General features: G+C 41.7%; 1 protein-coding gene across 3 annotated transcripts in view; it reads left to right on the forward strand.

Moving 5' to 3' along the window:
• LOC105838677 overlaps positions 1-21,635 on the forward strand; it is a 50,093-nt gene that overhangs the window by 17,519 nt on the left and 10,939 nt on the right. For all 3 annotated transcript variants that reach the window (XM_012684406.3, XM_012684405.3, XM_012684404.3), the window contains one exon: positions 16,461-17,170. In XM_012684406.3, coding sequence (XP_012539860.1) covers positions 16,900-17,170 — 271 coding nt within the window. In that variant the 5' untranslated portion in view covers positions 16,461-16,899. The remainder of the gene's footprint in view (positions 1-16,460; positions 17,171-21,635) is intronic.

Genomic DNA, 21,635 nt, shown 5'->3' on the forward strand with positions numbered 1-21,635 from the left:
CCGGCGGATCAGTGGTAGTTTAATAACGTGCGGACGGCGTGTCCCGATCTCCTCTAGCCAACGCTACGGGCATACGCGCGCGTACATGAATTTATCTAATTAGGCGCCAATCGCCGTCGTACTTAATTCTCATTGTCAGCCTGCCGATTAGTTGGGTGCCGTTATGGCCTGTGGACATGAGCAAGCCGCAACTTTTACGTCCCGCGTTACGTATCCACGTGGCTACCCGTCGTAGTAAAATAGGCAAGGCAATCTAAAGCCGAATGTCAAGGTTGATTTACATAGGCCAACTTCCTAGGGATCGTTCTTACTACTATTTTTTTAATCGCACGTGAGCAAATCCGGTTTCTATCTTTATCCTATCTATACGCCGCCCACGATCAATGACTATGAATTTTAACGATAGCGCGCGTCCTCTCGAATGAAATCAGTTTCTCTAACTTGTGGAAAAAGTTTCGAAAGAAGTTAATACGCGCGGCGTTTTACTTCGCTGTCGAATATCACGAATTTAAATGTACGGCTTTCGTGACGTTTAATTGCGCTATTAGCGTTAGCCTAATAGGTTTCCCGTTTTTTTAGCCATTGGTAATTTGCGAAACTGCAAATACCAAGATAGTAATAAAGCCGCGGCAATAAACGGCGGTAAAGTTTAAATTGTTTCGCGAAGTTATCACTCGAGGGGAAGTGATACATTCCGAGATATGCAGGCAGAGAGCGCGCGCGCAAAGGGTTTCGAAATTTCTTGGGGAGCGATCACTTTTAATGCTCCCTTCGCGCAATCGCGTCTAAATTTGTTCTCATAACTGGAGCCTCCTTCTCGATTACGTCGGCGAATCGTGCCGACGTACGGCTCGCAACGCTCCGTTACGCGGAACGTATACGGAAGTACGCTCGCGGAATAATCTGCCGCATTCCGGAAGTTCCATCCAGATGATTCGTGGATTACGTCACAGTTGCGCGCGAACGTAGTAATTAATCGCGAAAGCGAACAATCGGCGCGTGGCATTATGCGGATGCGAAATTTGCATGGAATTCGTTGCGTCTCGCAAGAAAAGAAGAAGAAGGAGAAGAAGACGGGGAAGAAGAGCCGCGGTTTTCGCAGGGACGAGATTGAAAACCGTGCGAGCGAGAGAGACCCCGCGGAATTTCAGGATATGCCGTGCGCGCTTTGTGCGCACTTCCGCATGCAAACGTATGTCGGGACGCGCGTATGTCGCACGTATGAAATTCCGAAGCGAGAAAGCTAGCAGCCACACGCGATTGGCTCTCGAAGCTCGGGAATGAGAGATCATAGGGAAGCACTTTATCAAGCTCGATATATCGAAATGTCCAGAATGACGATAAAATACAATGTGTATATATATATATATATTTTTTTTTATTGAAACGAAACGTATATTACATTACACGAGGTAAAAAGAAATACACAGCATGTAATGCGCTCGCAATACATTATCATTTTGACGAAAATTAATGTCGAAAGTTTTCGCTTGAAATCAGCAACGTCAGTAATTGAATTCTTAAGGAGGTTCTTCTTAAGGAGGAATTTTAAAAAGTGAAGAAAAACGACTTTTTACATGACATATCATTTATTCTATGTCTTTAATACAGAAGTTTTTTTATAATATTGATTTGGAAAAATTGAAAAACGCAATTTGCACTAATGTAACGTTACGCATAAAGAGAAAAATTATTTTTATGTAAATATAATAGCTTTTCCAATTCTTTCTTTTCTGCTAAATTAAATTACTAAAAACTCTCCTTTCCGCGAGATTTAATGCCATTTTACAAAAAACCACACAGTCAAAAAATATGAAAAAAATTTAGGAATGCATCTATATTAATCATAAAACATTCTCAAAATTTTCTGAAAGGAGAACTTTCTTAATCGATATCTAAATACAATTTAAGCATCAGACGGAAACGTATATAATATTTCCCTCAACTGCGTTTACTTCACGTCTCTCTTTGTTACTCGAGTCGTCGCGATTTTCCACTTTAAAGGACGAGAGAAGCCCCGGACGTGTCTTACAAATTTTTCGATCCCGGCCGGCGGCGACTACGGACGGCACGCGGAGAGATTCGAGCGCCCAAGCGGTATCGCGCCAACGACGACGGGCGCGGACCGTTACGCCGGCGAGACGAAACAAAATGCAGAGGCAACCGCGAAAAAGCCAAGCCGCGTTGCAAGGCAGCTCTCCCCGACTCACGCCGGCACCGCTCGTAAAGTCAAGTTTACGGTAGACCGGCACCGCGCCGTCGCGCGACTTTGCGCAACGCACACGCACGCAGCTCGCGCGCTCCCGCGCCAACTTTCCCTGCCCCCCTCCCCCTCCCCGCTCTTCTATGAAATCCGAGGGATGCAAAAGTCCCGATCGGCGGTATCGGAGGAAAAGGCCGCGCAACAAGGCCTCCACCGGGGCGAATATCGACGTGAAAGTCTCGTTAGGCTGCCGTGTGTCAACTCGTAACAGTTTCGTTGCGCCGCGCCCGATTCAAACACGATCGGTCGAAATACGGCTTTACCGTTGGCTCTCGCGCGGCCACGTGTGTATCCCGTCGTTATGCAGATGACGTGCGAATTTTAATTCGGCTTACTCGGAAGCCTGATTCACGCGGAATGTCTGTGAATTATGGACACAGGTGCACCGCATCGTTTTTGAAGTGCGAATTTGTTGGACGCTGATTCTAAACAATCTCGCAGCTATGAATATTTATAGCAAATTAAACTTTACAAATGCAAATGTGCAACATAAAAGTTTTTATATTATTCGATTTTATATTGTTTGTTTGAGGAAAAGAAATGGCTGATTTTTATATTATTACACCTAATTTGAAATGTTAAATTATCATAAAAAAGTAATTTTTACTATGAAATGCAAATATTATAATATTAACGTCTATACGTTTTCGAATTTATATAAAAAGTTTTGGTTTTTATATTATGCAAATACGTGTACACTAAGATGTTAAATTATCATAAGTTTTTTAATCATATTTATGCAAATAATATGAATGAATATTTCATTATTCTTCATATTGCCAAATTTATATTAAAAAAAAATTAATCTTTACGTTATTAAATGCCCATGTGAGCTAAAATCCTATCCTAATAATAAATCATAAAAATGGTATAATAAGAAAAGGAATATATAGCTTATGATTAAATAAGAATTTATGAGTGCGATTGAAAAAAGCGAGTTATGTCTATAATTTTAATGTACTTTTATGATCGGACATTTGAAATTATAATTCGTTTCTCAGAAAAGCAGATTATTATCCGCAACAAAAGAAATGAAATCAAGTCATTAATGCGCCAACTGTCTCTTACATCTTTCCAATATAGTAAAACTGATATTTGGGGCCGCTGTAAAAGCCTGAAATAGGGTCGTTAACGATTAATTATAGGTCTTTGTCGTAAGCAACTCCGTTAATCGGCAAATTCACAGGCGCCGATAACGAAACGCATATATAATTCAACCTCTTATTAACTCCTCCGAAGACGGTGCGGAACACGCCCTGACATTCGCATAACAGCGGAAAGACATTAACGACGGCGCCGCGTCAAAAGAGATAATGAACACACGTACACGCGCACACACGGCCGGAATGTGTATTTATCGTGTCAGAGTCTCGCGTCTTAATTTCAACGTGAGATATAAGGAGCGTTTCGAGATGCAGCGTTAAGAAATGCCCCTTCGAAGACGTAACGCCCGATCAGGTAGCCGATGGAAATCGCATGCAAGGAAGTACGTAATCCGAGCGGGCGGCGCAACGGAACGTCGAATTACGGATTTTTCCGATCGCGCGATGTGCGAGCGAGCGAGCGAGCGAGCGAGCGGCTTGCATGACGCTGTGCCCTTCGGTTTATTCCGACCTGTGTGCCAATGTTGTTGAGCGTAGTCGTCGAGAGTCCCCAGCCCGCGCGCGCTTATTTTATGGAATGTATGATTACCCAGTTATGGACTATTATTTCGAAACGATCCGCGCGGAGTGTAGGGACCTCGCGCGTCTTCGCGAGGATTCGCTCTCGGAGGTGAAGTATCTCTCTTCGTGGAAGGCGAGAGCACCGTGAACGGCGGTGTTGGGATAACCATATTTTCCACGTCGCGGAGAATGCACTTCCAAGTTTTTAGGTCCGATATCGCTATACGGAAGGCTATTCGCAACTCTCCCGAGCGCGGATTTTTGGCTTGTTGGGGGTAATTCGCTTGTTTAACAGCGCGCCGGAATGGGACTTTTATAGCGTGATAGCTGGCTGCTAATGGGCTTCTGTCGCCTTCCTGTCAGGTGCGAAAAAAAAACGAGGAGCGCGAGGAAACGCGCGAGTAGGCTTTCCTGCAGGTGCAGGACCGACGACCGGAAAAGTATTAAGTGAGTTTAGTCACGAGTTTAGCGCCTACAGTTCCTTTTAATGCTCGTCGTCGTCGTCGTCGTCGTCGTCGTCGTCGTTCGTGCTTTGTCCGTTGTTCTTTTTGCGATTGCACACTTCCGTTTAATATTCTCGCGAACGCTTGTTTTACCACGTAGCCGGTCGTTCGAAACGAATATAGACACGGTGTGATTGCTTTTCTGTCCCCCCGAATGCATTTATCAACGCGTTCCTACCTCTCGTGGAATTCGAACGATCGATTTCTTGCGACAATCGTTTTTCGACTCGCGATACACTTATTTTCATACTTCTATTTTGCGAGTTATTTTAATGTCCCTTCCTTTTATCTGTCGATTCTCTCGCAATACAACACACGATCACTCTTACGTTAATTAATATTAAAGTGATATTATTTAAATGACCGCAGACGGCTTTGTAACTTTGAAATTCTCCGTGCAAATGTATTCTCGAGATAATATTCCGGTTTATACGATTGCCTTCCTTTAAAAGGAAAGGAGAAATAGAGGGATCGGATTCGCTTGATTATCATTGTGACAGTATGCAAGTTTGGCCGACGATCCGTCGCTTAACGACCCTCGCGCGAGTGACGCGCGAGAGTAGCCTTCCTCCGCGTAGACGCGACGTATTAGCGTCAATAAAACGCGTCGTATGCGTTGCGTGCAACCGGCGGGCGTCGCGACGAGTTTGCAGCAGTTTGCAGACAGTGACCCAACAGCAGCAGCAGCAGCATCAGCATCAGCATCATCAGCAGCAGCAGTAGACCCTGTACACATAATCGCTTCTGAAGCCTCCACTCGCGCGCGCGCGCGCGCGCACAGAGTTGGATTGGCACACAATCGCGCGCGCCGCAATAAACCGCATTGCAAGCAAAGCGTTTCACTCGCGTGACACACTTGACATTCGCCGTCTCTCTCCCGTACCATCTCGCGGCCGGTCGCCGATACACACCCGGCGTCCGCCACACCCGGTTTCTCTCTTTCTCCCGATCCACGTTTACGTATGTATATGCGTGCGTGCGTGTGCGTATGTACCTGCTTTATCTTTCCTCGGACGAGGTTCAAGGATAGGAAGCTAAGCCGCGGAGCAAAGGTACCGCGCGGAGAAGCCGGCTTTTCGTGACGACTGAGCACGACGCCTGTGCGTTTTTCGCGCGATCCCCGACCGCGTTTATCCAGCTGGCTCTCTTTCTCTCTCTCTCTCTCTCTCTCTCTCACCTTCTTTCTTTATCCTACGAACGCTTACAATCATCGGAATGATCTCGCCGCGGTCGTCGTCGTTCTCTCGTACGTGAGCGTGCAATTTCGCGCGGAATGTCAAAGCGTGAAAAAATAGGCCGATCATCAGAGTTAAAGGCAGAGGCCTCTTTAATGAGCTTCGAAATTATGCACGGCAGTTTCTTCATAGGCCTGTAGCTGTACACGTCAACGATTGGAGATATTCGGATTTAAGAAGCAACCTTGGCTTTTTAGTTTAGCATCTCTCCTCCCCCTTCTCACCCCTCCTTCCCTCCTCCCATTCCGCCTGTCGTCGTTGCTCTCGAGTCTTTTACGATCGATCGGTGCGACGGGATCAACGATCTACGAATATTTTACGTAGATACGACGCAGCGACTACGACGATGTTGACGATGTTAAATTTTAATGCCTCTTGAACGAGTTTCCACCGCGAGCTTCCTCGCGGTCGTCTCTCGTGGTTAGCGGGACGATGCTTGTGGTAAACGCGTCGAAATGCTGGCTGTGTGATCGGAACGTCGTCGTAGAAAGTGGTTGTGATTTTTTTGTTTTTTTTTTCCTGCGGTTTCTACGGCGATACGGTTCTCCGTCGTTGTCGGTATTGATCGTGTGATCCGCTGTGAATCCAGGCCGCTGAAAGCGACAACCTTATAGACCTCGTGTCTGCGTTCTTGATCCTTGAATCGACGGATCGTCTTGACATCGTTATCAAGTAAATTAACAGAGCTGTCTGTGTACGTACACGGGACATCCCTGAGTTTTCTCTCGTACCACCTGCGAATTCCTCGGGCCAATTTGAAAGTCGTTCCTTTCTGACCGTGAGTATTAGAGCCGTCAATAGCCTTTGTGCAGTTGAGGAAAAAATTGTTTCAAGATGAGTAAAATTCAAGTTTTCTATAGATGCGAAAAAAGGAAAGATGCATTGATTAAAATAAAATATGTTCAAGTTCAAAGTACACATCGTTCACACGTAAGTGCAATATTTACAAAGAAATATTCCTGGAACGTGCTGTAGTTAGGTTTTTCCTCTAACTATCGTCTAAATTCAACTTATGTCGTGCAAATAGTTTTCCAACAACGGAAACAACTTAGATAGAAAATATCAGAGTGGCATTATGTTCATATACTTGTTACTCTAAATGATCTTCGAAACTGCAAAAATTATCCCGACTCGTTTTGCAACCTCTTGTACATTGCCAATGGTTTTGCGTTCAAATTCTGAGAACGTATCTAATCTGTTGAAAAAGTGATTTCATATTTTTTTTCATCCGAATTTCGACACACATTGTAATTGCAGCTATGTAAAGCAACCGCGAGGGCAAAGCGCAATCAACGTGAACGCGGCGATTTTTTTTTTTATTTCGACCGACCGAGCAGCATGCCAATCAATTTGCGCCGTACGTAACGCATTTACGTAACGCATTGCAAACTTAATTGTAAGGTAATTATGCTGATGCACTGCAAGCGTAGCACATCATTCTTCTCTCGTGTATGCGCGGCTCCATTGTAAGTGTGAATTTCATTCACATTACCGCATTGAGAGCACTTCCTACGAAAACCTTTGTTGGTTATTGCTGTTCCGAGAACGTGCATCAGCTTTCTTCCGTGGCATGATAGCCGCATATATTTTTATGACATTGATTATGAAACATCCCCAGCGGTATATTTGGGGCAGTATCGTTTCCGCGCGTTAAATTGCATCGTTAAATAAAATACCTTCCAATTGATTGCGTGCGGACGTTGCCTGCTCGGCGCATTAAATGCAAATTTTGCGGCAAGACCGCGTAGAGCAATCGAAGGAAAATTACGGTAGACACGAGAAACACGGCAAGTTTAAAATTCAGAATCGCAAAACACCGTATTGATCACGTGCAGAAATAATGCGATACGACTGTAAGATTTGCGGCAGCACTAGGATAGTACCAATACATGAGAAATTTCTTCTGCGTCAAGTTTAATCCTGTTTCGAAAGTGAAATGTCCGTATATCATTTAATTAAGTGGCAGACACATACATCTGTTCGCGAAATATATATCGTTGTGGAGTGTGTCTCGTGAATCGTGGATTACTCGGAGAGTGCATCCAGATTAATTTTCATCATCGGCTTTCTTCGCATCGTGTCATTATTCGCGCACGCGGAATGTAATGGCGCTAAATTTTAATGACCGCGGTCGCTCGTGGGCGGCATTGTAATTAGGATGCCGCTGCCGCGAAGGAGTGAGAAAGAGAAAGAGCAAAGAGAAAAGCGGAGAGGAATTGATATTCGGATATATAAGACAAATACAACGCCCCCCGCGTGAGAAAGTTAAGTCTACTGGTACGCGTTTTCTCGCTCTTTTCCTTCCTTGGGAAGAAGGCGCGCGGAGTGCCGCCGGTGGTCGCCATCCCGGGGTCGGGAATTCATCGACGCCTTCGCGAAAATTTCACATTCACCGCGATTTTACGCAGCTGCGATTTGTACCGTTGCTACGGGAGGCAAACAGCGGAACGACGAGATCTCGTGGCTTTTCGTAGCTTCGAGGAGTTGGCGCGCGACGTTGACGTTGCCTCGCAATCCCCGGACGGCCTGCGAGTTACTTCTGGGATCGCGGATCTCACGTGAACGTGATTGCAATCTCTTTCATCTGTTTCTTCTCTTTCGTTACTTCGCATATAGATCCCAACTGCCGGAACTAAAATCAGTCGGAGCGAAGTGATAACCGTAGATGCAACATTCTAACGTCTGACGATGCAGCCGCGTGATATTTACCGTGAATTTTAATGCGCATTCAAAACATCTCTATGCTACGCCACGCAATTAAGTAGTCAAGTGGCGCAACTGTAATAATACCAGTTTAAATCAATAAGCTTACGTATACGATAGGCGTATAAGATACAATTTTGATTCTCGGTGTGCGTTAAAAGTTCAAATCCAATCGCGGGTACTTAATGGATCTCTATAGCCCGTGATTAAAGTGGCCTTTAAACGATAATAAAGAGATACGAAGGATGTGACTGGTTTTTTTTTCTTTCTTTTTTTTTGTAAAAAGGAAAGTCATGTACTTATATACATATACTTATTTCGCGTGCCAAGGGTATCAATTTCAACGACCGAGACGAATATCGAACACCTTTTTTGCCACGTCTGGATTATACTTTTGTGTCTGCCTCATATGAAAGCGCCGGCGAAAGTTTTGCGGAGTCAACGGCCTTCCAACGGATCCGAGGATGCCCGTTACAAGAGTTATCCCTACTCGCGTTTTTATTGCATCCACCTATATATCATCGATGCACCGTTTGCTCCGTTCTTTCCCCGTGTAATTTATCAAGGCGTCGATACTTTGCTTTGCTTTCGATAATAAATACTTTTGCCTGCAAATTTTCTTATTAACTCGGAAATTAATATCGTCATTTAATATATATAACTGAAAAATAAAAAAAAATTACCTTCTTCCATTTCTTTCTTCTTTCTCTCGTCTCAAAATCAAGGTGATCTCGAAATATCGTACTAAATAGAATTTTATATTATATATATAATTCTCAAGCATTTGCATTCAGTTAATTTGATTAAAAAATGTCTTTATGTACTTTTTTCTTCTCTTTTATGAGGAAGAGATCAAGAACGTCGAGATCTGTTATAATTAAATATTATTAAGTTTCAAGAGGCTCCAACAACAAGTCTGTCCCTCCGAGGAGAATATCGGTAACCCGGCGTCGCTCCGCATAATTTTCAGACACGCGAGTATTTAAGGATGCACGGTATCCAAGCAACCGTGATTTCTCTCGGATGCAGGCGCAGATTTATCCGAAGGAGAGGATGCGCATCTAGGCAGAACGCCTCTCACGCTCGGTCGGAAAAGCCGAGCCATCGGACTCGCGTTAATTTCGCAATCGTAAGTCATACTTCGCAACAACGCGCGCCCGCGATCCTCTACGGCAGACGGCCATTTAGAAATCATGCAGTTTCCCGCAAGTGTGGGTATACGCGTGGAATCTATACTCGCGAGTGTATCGCACCTTAGCATACAATCGTGGGACGACACGACGACGACGCGATCGGTGCGGTAAGGACCCCCATGCTCGATTTCTTCCCTCTTTCTCATCTCATTCTCCCTCCGTGTCTCTCTTTTTCTTTCATCTCCCCGGGTTCCTTTTTACCGCAAACTGATATCTCGAGATCCGGCCCACCGCAACAATTACCGCGGCGAAAATGTTTTCTTTTCTTTCCTCACGTCTCTCTCTCTCTCTCTCTCTCTCTCTCTCTCTCTCTCTCTCTCTCTCTCTCTCCTCTCTTTCGTTTATTCGTCCGCGACCAGCCGAGCCACTTTCGCGAGAGCAAAGTATACTGGGTCGCCCTCGCCGCATCGACGCTCGACAACGATCGTGGGATTTCGTCGAGCTTATTATACGTGATACGCGTTGAGAGACGTGAAAAAGCTGAGGGACTGCGGATTTAATCTCAGGCCGGATCAGGGACTGATTCATAATAAGATGAACTGAGGAGCCGAATCGAGCGATTGTTCGGTGTATTTTTTATTTGTGGGATTGAAAATGAATGAGCCACTGTGTCCGCAGTAAGAATATATTTGTTGCAGTTTATACAAATATAAAATTATAGAGATTTCTTTATGCAAGAAAAACTCGAACTAAAATTTCTCTTGTATCCAACAAAGTTTAAGAAATAACACCGAAGATTTTCGAAACTTGGAAACTGATGAAATATTTCACATCTTTAGGTTTCTGTATTGGTAAAAGTATTCCGTAGATAAAATCAGTTTCATTAAAAGTTGCGCGATATATGAAAAATTTGATGCATAAATTTAAATTCGTCGTTGCTTAATTCATCGGTGCCTGCCCATATAAATTGCTTTTAATTGGACAGGACATATTTATAAATGACGATGATGATAGTGCTTCGGAATGATAAGTGCAATGATGACACAACTATTATACACACGTATGCACGGAAGCATTGTAAGAGGAAATTATTAATCGAAAAAATAAATGTATAGTCATCGATAAGATTAATTGAGTGTAGATTTGGACTTGCATCAGAATGTTTTGCCAATTCCCTGCGACTGATTTTATTAACTTTTAATATTAGTTTATTTAAATCTGTGGCATTCTGTCGACACAGGCGCGCGCGCACACACACACACACACACACACACACACACACACACACACACACACACACACACACACACACACACACACGTTATTACAAGATAAATACAAGCGAAAAAATGAAATATATTAATCAAATGAGATTGTGAAATTGATTATCTTATCTTATATGGAAACGTGCAAGTCGAAAAGTGGCGTTTAGAAAACCATAAATTTTTAATCGATATTGCGCGAATAATTTAGGCTTGTTCATTTATCATCGCTGGTCCATTATAATAACATAAAATTCTTTAACAATGGCTCTCTGTCGACATTGTCTTTCTGACATATTTCTCACAATATCAGTATTTATGTCTCTGGATTCTTCGCACGTTCGAGGTCACCTGAATTCGCGAATTCGCTTTGAGACTTCTTCCTGATTACGAGTAAAAAATTTTCGGGTTATATCGAGTTTCTGTGTTATATCGAGAAGATTTCTATATAGAATCATATGATTGCGAGGATTTATTTCACGTAAAATCGCAGTTCTGAACATTCACTGGAAAATTGGATGTCGAATACAAACTAATAAATATGATCTATGACCCGTTGACAATTTCGCGAAGAAACTTCGTCAATAATAACAGCATACAGGGAACGAGGAAATATATCGGCAGTTTACATCATTTTCTATATGTTAATAAGATACTCGATCACTACGTCTTTCCCTGCGAACTGAGAATTTATAGTCACGTTTTCCCTCGGTAATCATGGCACGATCACATTCGCTTCTTTTTCCGTCTTATACACACGCAACGTACAATCTCAGTCAATTTTATAAACTTTTTTTTTCATTCCGTACAGCGGGATAATTAATATTAATAATTACGATGTTACACCCATATTACGAACGTCAATTAAATTCTCGCCACGTAAACATGCTTGGCGCAGAAGCCAAGAGTGTCGCGCGGTAAATTTAGACTCTCTTGCATCCCCAGAAACTCCAGACTGCCCTGAAAGATCTTCGTTCGTTATCGGCATCATGTATCGACAGAAAGTTTAGTAATAACCACAACCCATGTTCAGCCGCGTGACATTGTGAGCGTATGATAATCGTGCATAATCATCACTCGTGATAACATCGTCCCATATATTTGCTAAACAGGTTTTTCCGCAATCTAGGAGTTCCACAATTAAACATCCGACGAATCCATCATTTACGTTTATCGTGAGCACACTGCGTAATCCGCCCGACGTGACGTCCGCGTACGTGTCGCGTGTAGTCGATAAATTTTGTTATGTGACTAAACAGTAAGCTAAGCAGTGGACTGATTAATTTCTCCTTTCTTTTCCTGTCGGTGTTCCGAGAAGAAAAAAAAATGATATATCCTTGTTAGTTACGTAAGGAAGAAGAAGCTTTGCCTATTAAATTAGCCTATTGATTCATATCTATCATTCCTAGAAATTCTAAAGCAAGTTCAATAAAGGCAGTTTAACTTTTTGATCAACAATTACCGAGATTTTTTTATTATCAGCAATTTGTGCTAGTTTACTAACAGCTCTCTTGTTTTATTAAAAATTAAAATTAAATGGAAATAATAGATACCTACATATGTATTAAATATAAATTATAATTAATATACATAATATTTACTTTTCTTTTTTACAGTAATGAACAAGTTCCACGATAAGTCTATTTGACAAATAGCGCTAGTTTGATAAACAACTAATTATTCAGTGATGGCAGATATAATTAAACAAATATCAGGTTGAAAAGTTAAGTTCAGAAGAGTTCATATAAATACGAATACTTTTTTGTTAGTTTATCGCATGTCGATGGAATATTCCATTAATTTATTTTTTACCTTGTGTGACCTTTGTAGCTGTACATTAGAAAAGGCTAATTATCATTAAATAGTTACACATACATGTACCTCTTTGATATCATTACACATATCATTATATTAATATTAGACTTCTGTAACATTATTATAAACGATTATCTGTGAGTAGTGATAATTAAAAGTAATTAAATTGTTACGATTGTAACAGTGCAGATTATCTTTATTATATATTATAATGCACAAAACTTTTAAACTGATTGAAACATTTGAAACACCATCTTTTTCCCACATCGGATCATTATTATAATCATAAACATATATGTCATAAATATTATATAAATTATTAAAATTTACTATTTATTTTAATTGGTTTTAATTTTACCAAACTTGATTAAAAGAATTAACACTGATTAACTCAGCTTAAATCTACAAAATTAATGTAATTTATATATTGCGTTTCTCTACTTTAATTAGTGAAAAAAAATTATTGATGGAATATGTGCATTATTATTTTCCTTCGCGTCTATAAATTAAATTTTGGACTTGAGAGTTTGGCTTTTCTCAAATATATAAAAATACAATATTTCAATTGTAGCGCAGAGTCTTGACGTCGCTTTGCGGTGCACCTTGACCGAACGACCTCGAGCTGTTTGCGTAATTCTAATTAATGCACGGCGACATCGGGGTTAAACGTCCCCGCGTTCGCGGATCATCGCCGAGGGCTCGCGCGTGGAAGCAAGACCGGTCACAATTATCGGCGTCGCGTTGCCTTTTATATCCGGCAAAATTGCACCGCGCCAAGACGCACGTTTCCGCGATTCATTCACGCAAAACATAACCGGGCGAGACGGATAGACAGACAGACAGACAGACCGACCGCAGGTGTGGCGACCAATGTCAGTCCTGACGTAACGACGCGGACGACTCGATCCGCATGGCGACGATGATGCACTCCGTGCAACGTGAATTGGACGGGGACGGTTTTGCTCATCTCGTACACCTCGTCCGCCGAGCGCATAAACGTCTTCCATGTTGCACGACGACCAACGACGGCGAATAAATCCCTGACGATTTATCTCCAGTAAATCACACTTGTTCCCCGTCGGGCGCGTTCGCCTCTTACGCAGATGCAAATCCGCCGGCTATTTTTAAACCTAGTCTCTCGAAGCAGATACGCCGCTCGGAAATATGTTTACTTTATGGGTCTTCCCGAAATTCCCGAATCTCGAAAGTCTCTCGACCGTGCAAAAAGCGCGGTGACCGAGACGCACATTTTATTCCTCGCGTCACGGACTACCAGATTCCAGTCGAGATAACAATTTTACTCGTCTTGCTTAAAAGAATTGGCAAAAAAAAAATCTAAAGTTATGGAATTATATCAGAAAGGCGTGCAATATCTGCTTCTTTTCTTCTGTTCTTCCTTTCTCCGATTCGTACACTTTTAATTACATCTGTAATATTTTATTTATAACGCAATTAAACAAACGTGAACTTTTACATTTTTGCAATAGAACACTTACCGTCTTTTTGTGCATCAAAATTGTGTTTTTAAAATAGGAATTGTTTTATCCAATAACGACTGCTGCGCAATAATCCGCGTGTAGTATTTATTTATCGCGAAAGAAAAATTATTTGCCTCTATAGAATTCTCCTAAATAATTTTACAAAGTTCTATAAAACATTAATTTCAGAATATCTGAAAATGTTTCCTGGAAGCGTATCTAAGAATCCTCATTTTCTAATTGCGAAGTTCTGCTTGGGAAGAAAAATCATGCCACGCATTGTCTTAATGCACATAGGTCATTAATTTTCTCGCTCACAAGATTCGAAGTCAGCGATAACACCAGTAAATGGTCAAACAGACAACACGAATGCGATTGTGTGATTGCTTATTTACTCCGTATGTGATTACGTAACTGATTGAGCAACTAGGATGTATCTCGAGAATCCACGTCGCTACACATGTAACAAATTTGAGGAATAATTTTTGTAAAGATTCGACGAATTTCACTGCTAATAGTTCTCTGAAGGTTCCCTTTTAACATTATTTTTACATTTGCGAACATATTTATTTCATGTAAAACCAAGAGAGAAGCACGAGCTATAAAAATACAGTCATAATTTTTATCTTCCACGTTATTTTGCATCAAGTCGTAAGTCTAAATAACAAGTGTCCACCTGTCGCTGCATAACTCTGTCGATTATACGAAGACGATTATCCACGCTGGCCGCACATGTTTCAATTGTAAGAAATATTTGTAAACAACATAGCAGCGCCGTTGTAATGCAGGATATTTAGTGAATGATGATAGACGGTTTTAGGACTAGAGAAACGCATCGGAAGAAGCGAAAAATATTCATGCGAGTCCAGCGGTGTTTTTCTCAGGGTTCTTTCGCAATATTGAGACGACCAACCGTTATGCTCCAGCAGTGCGCAAAACAATTCTCCGCAGAAAACTGAAATTGTGATAAATTGTTTAGTACTAAAATTCTCTAATGATCGAACAACGAAAGAAAGTTGTTCTAATGGAATGCACTTGTTTATTTCTATATAATTATCGCGTATCACAATAAAAATATATTTTTATTTAATGTTAATCTATTCGTCGATTGTTATTGTTAACGGTCGGCGAAACATGACGTTCATTGAAACGACAATCCGTCAAACGGGGATTTTTAAGCGAAGATCGAGAAATCTCGCGTCACTACGGCCGCAAGATTTCCGGTGAAAACCATAATTTCCGGTGAGATAAATTGACCGGACGAAACTCACACTCTCCTATGGCGCGAACTTATAACAAGCGTGGTACACAACAGTAGCCTTGTACTAAAAATCCATCAAACCGTAAGTCTGCCTCTCGTCCTCGTTTAAATTCTTATCAATGCTACGTTCCGCATGCGAGCTTGTTACGTTTCGCGAAAAATAAGTTTTCAACGTGTGGCGCAGTCTCTGCAAGAAAAGGCAATCTTCGTTCTTGCCGGTGTCCATTATAATCGAACTGTTACACGTGGCATGCGGAGAGGGGAAAAAAACTGACTTAACATCGATCGAAATCACGTGTTATTGATAATTATCCAATAATTACACGTTCTGCTTAGAGCTTTGCGGGGAGGGGAGCGAGAAAAAAATTTCCATCCTTTAATATTATCTTGTTTTTCTTGGAGGCGATAAAAAACCTCCGTGTGAAAAAAAGTTATATACTTACTCTTTTATTGTACATATTTGGAGCACTGCACTCGTTATCAGTTGCATTACTTTCTCCCACGTGCGCGTTTTTTATTAGCGATATACTTTCTACTTTGCTTTGCAAGCTTTCTTGATCCCTGAGATTTTCTAGAAATGATAAAAGAAAAATCGCGAGGCCTCAACGTCGCAGATCGTAACGTGCGGAGTTGTGCGACATCAGTCACGCGGGGTAATCCATTTGCGCGAAACGACAGGCGCTTTTATTACTTTAATTATTCCTACTGTGCTGTTACTAATTTATTTACGACACACTTTGAGTTTTGTACGTTTGCTTCTTTGTCTCATTATCTAGTCAGATATTAAGTGAGAACGCACGAGAGAAAGTTTCTCAGTTAATATCTATTTGACCATTGTGGGGCCCCGCGTTCACAAAAACTTTCTCGAAAAACGAGCTCGACATTTCGCTCGAAAGGATCCGTCACGTTCCAGGCCGCGCGTGTGCGAGGTCGATTGGGATCCGATAAATTCCGATCGATCCCAAGCGTTTCCGCATCTTTATTTTGCGCCTTCGATCGAATCCGTTATAATTAAGGAACAAAAAAAAAGATATCGACGGACCGTTTTTAAATTTTTTTTGAGGAGCCGACCGGGCCGGTCGGCCGGCCGCTTGTTGAGGAATCGACGACCTCGCATCCAATAATCGTCCGTTTTGCTTTCAGAGACGAGCTATCGTGAACCTCGCCGCCGGGCAGGAGGAGGCGCACGCAGTGGCGGAAGGCAAGGAGATGACACGTGGGGTCGCGCACCAGAACGGAGCCGCGATCTTTTCGCGCGCGCGCAAGTAACGATCGAGGAGGAGAGGTACGGCCTTGGTGGTGGAAGCGAATGACAGCTTCTGGCCGGCGATCGACAGTCGCTTACGTAGCGCCGACGATTTATTCGAGTTTCGCAATCTCTCGGCATCGACCGCGATATCCCGGCGGGACCGGCTCTCTTTTGCTCTGCCCCCTCGTTGACACCTCGCTCACCGCGAAACGGAGCAACACGAAGTCGCGCGACGGATGTGGCGGCACAATGTAGCACGGTGACCCCTCGCGGCAGTGGAGGTGCACGAATTCTTTTGTTTTTCTTTTCCCCCCCGCGTAAACCACGAAACGAATGCGAAAGTTCGAGGGATCGCCCGCGAGTGAGACGACGAGCGCAAGGATGAAGACGATGGGCGACGTCGTCGCGGATCCTATCGACGAGACCGACGGGACCGCGCAGCCCGCTAGCGCGAGCAAGGAGTTCGGCCAGAGGACCCTGAGGTCCCTGAAGAGGGGATTGGGCCGGCTCTGGAGGAGGCACCGGGGCAACGCATCGATAACCGAATACGACCCCTCCTACAAAGTCGCGTATCTCGGAAACGTGCTGACCGGATGGGCCAAGGGTAAGTCGAACTCGGAATTTTGAAATTGCAACGTTATCGCTATGCAGATTACAATTTTGCAGATTAAAAGAGAGAATATATATGCTGCTTTCTCGCTGAACGTATTCAAAGCGCGTTTGCGTTGCGATATTCTCAAAATATTAACTTGTTAAGTTGTTTCAATTAATATTGAATTAAGATCCGTAATAGATTAAAAGATGACTCTTTCACATGGAATACTGAAAGCCTAACTATTGTCACTCGTATCAACTGGTTTTCTCTACCCCTAAAAGATTTATAAACAATAAAGTATTTTCACGCATAAAAGCGCAGAAAAGAAAAAAAATTGTTATACAATTGAAAAGTGTGACATAAAATTGCAGAAAGAGTGTTAATGTTGCAGATATTGAAAGCATTCGTTTGCCAACGTGTCATTTTAATACGTACAAATTAGTTATTAATTTATAGTAGGATAAATATAATGCATTTGTAGTAATCAATTTTTATATGCACGTTATGTCATCGCTGAAGGCAAGCGCTGCGCATAATTAATCGAATGCGCATATAGATATATATATATAAAAAAATATCCCCCGAGCAGTTATGTTAAATTGAATTGATTATCTTATGATAAATAATATGTCTACGAAACAAACCGTTCTTTCATTAATCACAATTAATTGAGTTGTATACGCTCCTCAGGTTTGTCGTCCCCCAAGTACTCGTATATTGAGAGCGGGATGATCGTTAGGATTTATCCTAAAGTCTATTTGTTCGCGAATGCCTATGCAAATCGCGCGTTCCCATTATATTTGCGCGAAAGTAACGCGACCGATATTTTATCGGTAGTTCATTCGAGTTGTCGAATGAAAAGAATTCGGCCCGCGCGCTTCGATGTATCATCGGTAATTACGTATCCAGATATAAGCGGCAATTAAGAACGATAGATACACTTCGCGTATACACGCGCGTTCCTCGATCGTGCAGCCTTGGCACGCGTGAATAACCGGAAGCGAACGATACTTTTTACAACCGATGCATCATCAAGCAGCAGCAAGGTCACCATCAATTTTGTATTGGCATTCGCCGCCTGTGAAACTCGCCGTTCTCGTTAAATCATCTCGCTCGCGAGCTTCCTTCTCAAAGATCTTTTTCTCGAAGCGAGCGCAAATTCGAAGCCTGAAGATTGGTCGCATATTCCTCGACTAGGAACAAATTGCTATCGGTGATTGCTGACACACGCCAAGAATCCTAATTAATCTCTTAATTGGTAATTAAGAGAAATCTGACGCGGATAAACGATAATAAGAGTAATATATATTTCTCTGCCGCTGTGAATTTAATTGGGAAACAGATGATATTTCATACTATTTGTCTTTTAAAAGATCCTGCAACTTCGGCGCTTTATTAATAACTTTGTTTACGGTCTCTCTTAGTAAAAGAGTAAAAGTAAAAGATTTAATAAAAATTTAGCTCTTAGGTTACTCAATCTTGTAACTTGAGAGGACACGATCGCGTAAATTTATTTACCAGAGACCCCCTGCCGAGAGCGAAAACCGGCTCCAAGTCCGCCGAAGAATTTGCACCGTTGGAGAAAAGTGTGTGCAACTTCTAAAACCGCGAGACTCTCGTGCGAACGTGAGAGGCGGCACGTGACTCCTTCTGTCACACGTCCCGCTTCCCCGTTTTTATCCCCCTTCTTGGTACTCGAAGCGAAGCCTTTCCGGTTGACGGGGGTAGCTTCGGCCGAGCCGGGCTAAGCTGAACGAGGATGTGGAGAAACGTAACGTCGTAATGTCGATATCGCGATAACGCGCGGGAAGCGTTCTCGATGAAATTCCGTTCTGACACCCGTAGCGGCCGCCGTGGAGCGCGCGAGGTGAAAAAAAGTAGAAGGAATTATGTGGTGCAATGACCGGACATAGGCGTACACGGCGCGGGGCCGGTCGGACTTTCTCTGCATATCTTTGCCGCCGACCGGATCGGCCTCAATCGTCGCCGGCCGATCGCCATTACGGTTCGCGCTAACGCCCCGTTTGGCGATTAATTAATTCGCGACTGTCCCTCGGGGTGATATTCGGGTATGCGGGATACCGGCCGGCCGTGACGTATTACACGTTGCGAGCGCGGATAGCGATCGTACCTCGCGGTACCGGGTATTAGCAGCTTACGATTTTATAATAAGTACAAAACCGTAACCGGAATCGACCGGTCACATTTCGCGCTAAGCGTGAGAAATCGGAAGAAGAAGTAAGTCGGACGCGCGTAGCTGATCAGACATTTTAATTACAAATACGCTACTCACAGAGAGAAGTAAGTAAACACATTACTGACACAAATACCGTCGGAGAGGAAACATGGCGATGCGCGAGGAATCGAGTCTCGAGATTTTTGAAGAGCTCTTTACATTTTTCCGCGCCTTTAAGAGCGTTCCTTTTTTTTCCCCCTTTTAAAATCGTACATTTTAATGTCGAGGATTTATTTACCGAAATTATCACCGATGGATCTTTTTTAAAATAGGCGATGGCAAGCATAAAGGCAATTTTACTTTTAGCACCAAATAGTGGCGTGAACACACGGGGCTATAAATAGCGTCTTCGACTCTTTATCGCGACAGGTTTAACCGACGTGTTTGTATTTTTGATCAATGCACGCTGATACATACGTGAGGGGTCTAAAAGCAAAATGCGGAGTTTCCAATCGCGAATAACTTAACCACACTGACGTGACGTGCGCTCTGATATGCGTATGTGTACGTGCAATCTGTATTTCCTCTTAATAACACATATCGTATAAGATTAATTTCATTGCTCTTTAAAAATTATTTCTCCTGTTATTATAAGGCGGCCGTGGCCTTATCGCGCTGATTAACGTTACAACGAGTCGCAATGATCGAAATCGATGTCTAATGGCAGGGTACATACAATTTGGTATTGCTTTTGCTTTACAATAACAACATAAAATATATAGATTTTTAAGATTTAACTGTAAAAGAGATATATTCTATCATTTTTTAATTGCATGCATCAATCGGAAATTTTAGTTTATTAATTAATTTTTTCTTTCAATTTTTAAAAATTGGAAAGCAAAAAATTCTAAAGCAAACCAATTTCAAGTTTTAATAAATAATTATGATAACTTGAAAACAACGCCTTTCCAGATATTTATATTAGCTTTTTTGCTTAATTTTTGTTTTTATTACTTTTCAAGTTAATTGATCTTCACTTTTGAAACATCCTGTATATATATAAAAACATTGAATCCAAAAACTTGGAAAAAAATCTTGAACTTTAACTCTGAATCTCTTTTATTAAAGCATCGATAACGATTTTAAAACGTAAATTAGATTTAAAATTCAGGAAAAAGACAAAAACACGATAGCCTCGTAGACCAATGCATAAAATCTATTTTTAATATTCCGGAATGCCGTTTCTATGCCGGCACTAGTAGCGCGTAGACTCACGCTTGTGACTTAGCTTGTGAGGGTTATCGGCGTGACTCCATGCCGAGGTCGCGATTCGACGAATAAAAAATTATAAGAAAGCTCCGTGTATATACGTCGCTACCGGTCCTTCATCGAATTCACGTGATCGTTTCCAGTTTTGCCCCGAACTTGTTCTCGTCGACCTTCACGTCGCCTTCCAGAAGAATACGCGATCTTTTTTGTTCTCCGGCCATTTTTAGTTTACATAAAAAAAAAGGTGCAATTTGGAGAAAAAAAAACGCCACAAGCTACAATTGTTCCTCTTTAGCATAACGTATTTATTCGGTAAAAGAAATATCTGAATTTTTCATGAGAGATTTTGTTATACGCAAAACTGTTAGACGTTATATTATCATTGTTGAGAATTTTTACGAAATTTAACTTTAAGATACTAAATTATTCATGTAGCAGCTGAACGGAAGAACTGGTATTCATATTTTGTTACTATTTACGTCTTTTAAATCTGATATTTAGCTATACCCAATGCATAATATATAAAAGGTCTTGTAAAATATGTATAATTTTTTATAAAATGTAATTATATAATACAGATATATAATAGAATCTTCACGTTTTTCTCCGGTTGTCATCTGATGTAAAATTGCAATTAATAATAAATAATTTACATAATATCCACATTACATCGAAACGTGATGAATGTGTTATGGGTTTATAAGATTATGTTAATTTTCTTAATTATAACAAATGAAAAAAGGAAATATTTATGATTGAGAAATCCTTGGCAAATGAGTGACAGAAAGTTAATATTAAAATTGTTATTTAAATTTTAAATTATTATCACAAGAAGCTTAAAACTTAAAAAAGAAATTGCAAATCGTCTTCTGGTTTCTGAAGAAACATCGTAATTATGTGAAATTGATCTCGCAAACACGCGCAAATATTCTTGTTTTCTTTTTTGCAAGCCGTGTGATTTGCCCGACATTAAAAAGTACGCGTGTCGCTCCAATTAAATTCAATCGCGATCCTGGAAAGTGATAAGGA

Source organism: Monomorium pharaonis, chromosome 7 (genome assembly GCF_013373865.1).
Source record: "Monomorium pharaonis isolate MP-MQ-018 chromosome 7, ASM1337386v2, whole genome shotgun sequence".
NCBI lineage: Eukaryota > Metazoa > Arthropoda > Insecta > Hymenoptera > Formicidae > Monomorium > Monomorium pharaonis.